The sequence below is a fragment of the Pollicipes pollicipes genome, unplaced genomic scaffold (genome assembly GCF_011947565.3).
Source record: "Pollicipes pollicipes isolate AB1234 unplaced genomic scaffold, Ppol_2.1 Scaffold_3447;HRSCAF=4054_pilon_pilon_pilon, whole genome shotgun sequence".
NCBI classification, from domain to species: Eukaryota; Metazoa; Arthropoda; class Thecostraca; order Pollicipedomorpha; family Pollicipedidae; genus Pollicipes; species Pollicipes pollicipes.
This window is the reverse complement of record NW_023596297.1, coordinates 8,846,389-8,852,624: the sequence shown is the minus strand read 5'-3', so window position 1 is coordinate 8,852,624 and position 6,236 is coordinate 8,846,389. Positions and strand designations below refer to the sequence as shown.

Below are 6,236 nucleotides of genomic sequence, written 5' to 3'. Positions count from 1 at the left end.
TCTTCCTCCCGAAATGAAGCTTCAATTTCCAATGCGAACTCCAAATATAATTGGTGGGATTTGTGGGATCAGACCTTGTTCCAAGCAGCACCTGTTGCGTTAGATCTGATCCCACCATCCCATCGCTAGATTTCTGGTCAGCAGCCGAGTTGTGACGACAGCCACACAACCCTAGTGCTCGGCATGGTCCGTCCTGCCCTCCGAGCAGCCGAGTTGTGTGACGACAGCCACACAACCCTAGTGCTCGGCATGGTCCGTCCTGCCCTCCGAGCAGCCGGGTTGTGTGACGACAGCCACACAACCCTAGTGCTCGGCAGTGGTCCGTCCCTGCCCTCCGCCGTCACCTCACGTATAGCGCGACCGCTGCCATCCACCGCAGGTCGTCCCAGCGCGAGGTAGACGGCGAGCCCTACGCGCCATCGGTGGGTGAATCCGAAGACAGGCGCCCTGACCAGCTTAGCTACCGGGACGAGTATCCTGATGTCAGGGCTGCCGCACAAGTATGAGGGAAACCAGACTGCGTGAGGATATTAGCAGGTTAACGTGAAAGGGTGTGTTATATCGCAAGCGTCGATCGTTAAAGAATGCCTAAAATACGATCAGGCGGAGCACAGCTACCTCACGACTGGACCCTTAAGCGTACGCCGCTTTCGCCGCTAGCAACTCCCTTGAAATTAATCATGTGTTTACCAGCCATGAGGCTACTGCTACGGTATCCTGTATACTGGTCAGCGTGGAGCGTGGATCCAATACCCCGTTTTAAGCGCGTGAACCCAACCCTCTTGTCCATACCACGTGTCAAATTTCTGAGGGGATTCTCTACGTGAATGCGGACCCTGCCAAAATCTCTTAATGCTTCAGTTAACTATAAAAGTAAATTAACAAAAACGAAGTAACAGCGACCCAGCGTGTTTGCTAGTTGTTTGGCAGGCATCATATGAAAATAGGTTCCTGAACAGGTCTGTTGGCTCCCTTTTCGAGTTTGTTGTTAAACAACGTATTATACATTGCAGAGACCATGAGAGAAATTTGGAGCCAAGTTCATATGCACGCTGCGGATGGACAAAATAAATGGCAAAGGCGTTATTCTGAATTTTTGGCGCAACTTTTCTGACAGTGATAATGCAACACTTGGCGATATGTAACAATGAAATCCAATTTAATTTGGTGACAAGGGTGTGGTCACCTCTATGCCTGGCAGTGCAGATTTGGTCGAGATCCGGTTGCTCCGTCCGGACTTATTAAACTTTTCGTGCCTTCCATCAAATCTACGTTATTAAAGCACTATTACGTCTTTCTCTGTAAATCAACAGCCCCGAAAAAACCTGACCAGGCCAATAGATTTCCAAGCATATACGAGCAATAACCACCGGAAAGTGAGCGGCATATCTGGATATATCTGGCCACCGCTGAGGGAAACAGAGCACCGATTGTTCTGCCTGGAAACGCCGACAGCACATCATGGAGACGCCGTGAATGTATGCTTTCTCACGCGTGGTGTGGCCATGATGCTGGAGTCTAGGAACATGCTGTGGGATTACATGGCGGCGACAACTAGTGCATTTAAACCGCTTGCGCGCTGACCCACAACGCGACGAAATTCCCGCCTGTTCTGCCTGTTAAGTCGCATCTGCGGCTTAGTTCTTAGGCCGATGTACTAGGGTGACTGCCTAATGGGATTGTGTCCCAACAGCCACCGGGTCGACTTGGCTCGTCAAAGCCGGCCCACCGGCCGAGAGTCGGCCAGGCTGGTGTGCGATGGTTGTATTATGACGTACGGCAAGAAAAAGATCCTCTCGGACTGCAGTTTAAGTCGGAAGATCGCAAGTAATTGCTCGGACTGTCGTCCTCGCCCGGTGTGTTAGTATGCTCACCGGCATACTTAATACGTGCACATAGAACCACACCAGACGAGGATGATGGTCCACACAACGTTTTCATCCGTGATGCTAATGCCTCGTCCCAAACAATCTACAAAACAGGAATTGCTGCATGAGAGCTATGGTCGGTAACTTAGAAGCAATTCACAGGTATTGCTTAGTAGAGCATGTGATCCCAAACCCATCATCGCAAAACATCGAAACAACTGTCCGACTTTTCCTGGCGCAGTACATGCTGATTTTCACTTCCCAATCATTCGAGGTGATTTTGCTTGGAGACAATATAAAAAGGACTTTCAACGCGCCACATTCGCGCATTTCCTGCGTAGGGTGAAGCAACGAAACCGTCTCGCTGCCGTTCTCACGCACGACTACAGACGCGCCATATGAGCGCGCGTGGTTCATACCTAACTGTTCTGTCACACATGCTATGGAGAGCTTACCGAAAACGTTTCGGCAGTTCTCTTGCCGCTGGCGAAGGTGATGTGCTTGTCCATGACGTCCTTCATGATGTTGGGCATGACGTCTATGAGGGCGGCCACCGTGTACTTGTTCTTCCCCTGCGTGTCAGCGAGCGCCCTCCGGCTGCCAAAATGCACGGCAAATGCATTGTTCTCGGGTACGCAGCAAACAAACACTATGAGCATGCATGCTATACAGGCCATAATTGCTTATACCGTTATTTTGTGGCCTCTTCCGAAAATATTCGGTCAGCATAAAAAGCCCTAGCTACAGGAGGCTGGGGGTGAAGGGAGTAAAAGATTGAACGAATTACTTAAATCAGTATTATTGCTGACGTATTGCTTGACTGAACTAGACTCAAATTTAGCGGTTTTTCTCCGGCGCGCAGCATGTGTAATTGACTACTGCAGTGTATCTGTGGAAATGTCAACGCACTCAAATTTCTTCGGCTCTGACTAGCTCAAGTTTTTTTTAACGTTCCGACTCTTCGTTGAATATCTTTTTATCTTTTTTATTCAGGTGGCGCCTCAAATTCCGTTCACATCACAAATTTACGCCTGCATTAATTCTAAAAGGGCGTTTGTGAAGCCAGCGCTACAGAGTGTCAAGAGGTAGATCATCACCCAGAACTCGTGCTGAGATGCGTGCTCTTTTATGAAATCAAGCCCTTTACATTTGAAATCATGGAGTTCAAAAGGGTTTCTTGATCCCCTAACTTATCATTGTTCAAATTCATCGCTAAGAAAGATATAGCAGGATAGACAAGTGATCGAAAGAACTGTTTGCGCAGACATGGGTCATCAAAGGGCCCACGCCTCCACACCCAAAGGGATTCCACGCCTTCAGACCGAGAGGCGCGGCGACGCGTGTGCACACCTCCGAGACATTAGCGAAGCACCTTTCCAGCAGGCTGTCCGCACACATAAATGACAAAGAAGGCCACAACGTATCGTTCGTTACGACATGCATTTTAAATCTATGCGTACCACGAAACGCTTCAACACAACGCGACGTTCGTAAAATGCATTTATGTCACGTGAACTCATTTAGTCAGCAAGACTGGATCAGCAGCTTGCCAACCGTGCATTGTTCCAGGTCTCGCTGTTCGGTCCAGGCGTTCCCGATGACGTCAGATTCATTGTTCGACTAGTCGCCGTGATGTTGAGGAGAGAATTGGCAAACGTTGCCTAATTCGTTGTGTCTCTTCGTATCCAAAATACCTGCGAACCTAACTGTGAGCGAGCAAACCTACGCTGATTCGCTGTGCATTACCTAACTAATCTGCGTGTAGTTATCGAGGGGAACTCCTCCGCTGTGACGTCAATGCCAGTTACCATTGACTACGCATTTTCCTTAGAAATTATGGCCTAGGCGCAGCCTACAGAAAATAATTTTGCGATATCTCGAGAAGAAACATCTGTTGTGAACTACTGCGAGCTTCCAAAAAGCACTTCCGGTCCAGAAGAGCACTGTCCAATCACGTAGTGTATTACGACCCCAGTACAACTCAAACAGTGGTAACAGGATGGAGAAGGAGACGGGGCAAGAGCAGCAAAGCCGGCCCGGCCGGAGGGAGCTAGGCATCGGACAGGACTGGCCGGGAGTTCCGAGGTGCACCAGAGGTCCGACCGGTCATAGTCGTATTCGCGCCGCGCGGATGTCTAGCGAACCCCCACTTTTATGCTGATGGTTTCCGATGCAGATTCAAGCCACGATTCCGAAAACCGATGTCCTTGGCACATCCAAGCTGTCATGAAATTGGGAAATTGTATTTTTGCAGTGGAAGAGCACAGAAGCCCTATGATAGCGTTTATAAGGAACATTTCTCTACCTCACCGCGTAGAATATTTTGTGGACTACATAATGCGGCATTTTTCAATAAACAGTGCTATGGTTGTGGAACTATCACCGTTTTATTAGGCACAGTTCTGTCAATATATAATGTTCTGACGCTACTTCAAGCGAAAAATCGCTTGGCGTGGAGGTCGAAAAACTTCCAAAACATTGTCAGAACACGGATAACCTATCAAATCAAGTTTTGTTCAGATCCGAGATGGTGGTATGTTCTTGAATGGCTGAGTCGGCATGGACGAACCCAATGTCGCTGGCAGCACCGCGTGCTGATGGAAATCGGGACCAGTGGAATTTCCCTGCGGCAGAAATATGTTTTTTCCCAGTCCAGACCCCCGACCCAGAAGCAATTGAGTGCCGCAGCCATTCGAGCTTGGCCCGTTTCGTTCCGCGTCCCCAGTGCGTGCCACCCCCGCCGGCCGCGTCGGCCGCGGTGCGGCACCTACCTGGCCTGCTCGTTGGTGAGCATAACCCGAGCCACCTCCACCAGCTTGTGCTTGATGCAGATGTCAAGCGCCGTGTAGCCGCCGGCGTTGGCCACCAGCGCGCAGCCGAGCGACAGCAGGAGGCCGGCCGCCGACACCCGGTTGGCCAGGCAGGCCAGGTGCAGCGCTGTGTTCTGCCGCCGCGCCGGCGCGTCAGACACGGAGTACCCGTCCCGTGCTCCACTCTGACACACGCTGGGCGCTTCACAGCAGCTCCTACTCTCTCTCTCTCTCTCTCTCTCTCTCTCTCTCTCTCTCTCTCTCTCTCTCTCTCTCTCTCTCTCTATCTCTCTCTTCTCTCTCTCTCTCTCTCTCTCTCTCTCTCTCTCTCGCTCTCTCCCCCCAGGTCACAAAAAGGCGGAGGAAGTCCATAACTTGGCGTCGGGGTCGGAGTGGCAATGAAAGGCGCGGACGAAGCATAAGAGCGTCGCCGGAGTGAATTGTCGGTGGCGTTCAACAAGAGCTTGGTAATAAAGCCGGAGAGCTGAATGAACTGTGAGAACTGAGAGGGAATGGCAGGGATGAATCGCTGTGCGAATAGCTAGCAGTTCCGGAGTAAAGAGATGTCAGATCAGGCTGCCTCTGGATGTTGGGGCCGAGGGTACGCACAGGTGGGCCTGTTGGCAACAGGGCATGCAGTTAGTTGTGTAGTGGAGCTTGGCGAAAACTCCCGGGTTTAACTGGAACGAGATGGCAGTTGGCGCTTGGCCGTTGGGCTGGCTGGTTCACTAGACGGACCAGGGCCACAGACAGGCCCAGTGCTTAGTCAGCTCTAGGCTATGCTTTACTTAAAGCCAAGGCTTATCACCGAAGATTAGCTGCAGGCCTAAAAGGTGTTATTTGGAGATCCTAATGCGATCTTAAAGCGTTCCCAGGCACCGAATATATAGATACATATATATATATATATATATATATATATATATATATATATATATATATACATGCGTAATATATACACATATAGATATGTACGCATACACACACACATATATATGTGTATATATATATATATATATATATATATATATATATATATATATATATATATATATATGAGTATATATCTATGCGTATATATGCGTATATTACTCGCTGAGAGCAGAACGTGGCATTTATCTTCATCGCATATAATATACGCTGCGAACGAGGGATCTCTTACCCCTGCTTTGTCCTTTTGGTCCAGCAGCTGGCTGTGCGTGTTGAGCAGGAGACCCATGGTGCGGGTGTAGCCTTCACGGGCGGCCAGGTGCAGGGGCGTCAGGCCCTCAAAGTCCCGGTTCAGAAGAGCCCCCTTGCCGATCAGCAGGTGCACGACGCGCAGGTGTCCTGGAAGCGGGCATCGATTTCGTATACGATCACGTCACGTTATACGTGTGAGTAGGATTTTGTTAATGAGGCCATGCTCTGCCACAGAAAGGAGCTGAGGAATTTCACTAATGTGAGAGACAAACTTTTATCTCCACGAGCCTAATCTCCCGCGCATCGGCAAATAGCTAATGTTTCGTTTGTTTTGCGGTGCATGGTCAAAGTTTGTCCAATGTCTAAACTGTAAATT

At 49.7% G+C, this 6,236-nt stretch overlaps 1 protein-coding gene across 1 annotated transcript in view; it reads right to left on the bottom strand.

Annotated features, from left to right (window-relative positions):
- LOC119091580 (transient receptor potential cation channel subfamily A member 1-like) overlaps positions 1-6,236 on the bottom strand; it is a 57,856-nt gene that overhangs the window by 7,883 nt on the left and 43,737 nt on the right. The window contains exons 14-16 of the mRNA XM_037214388.1: positions 5,841-6,007; positions 4,640-4,812; positions 2,324-2,465 (exon numbers count right to left, since the gene is read on the bottom strand). Coding sequence (XP_037070283.1) covers positions 2,324-2,465; positions 4,640-4,812; positions 5,841-6,007 — 482 coding nt within the window. The remainder of the gene's footprint in view (positions 1-2,323; positions 2,466-4,639; positions 4,813-5,840; positions 6,008-6,236) is intronic.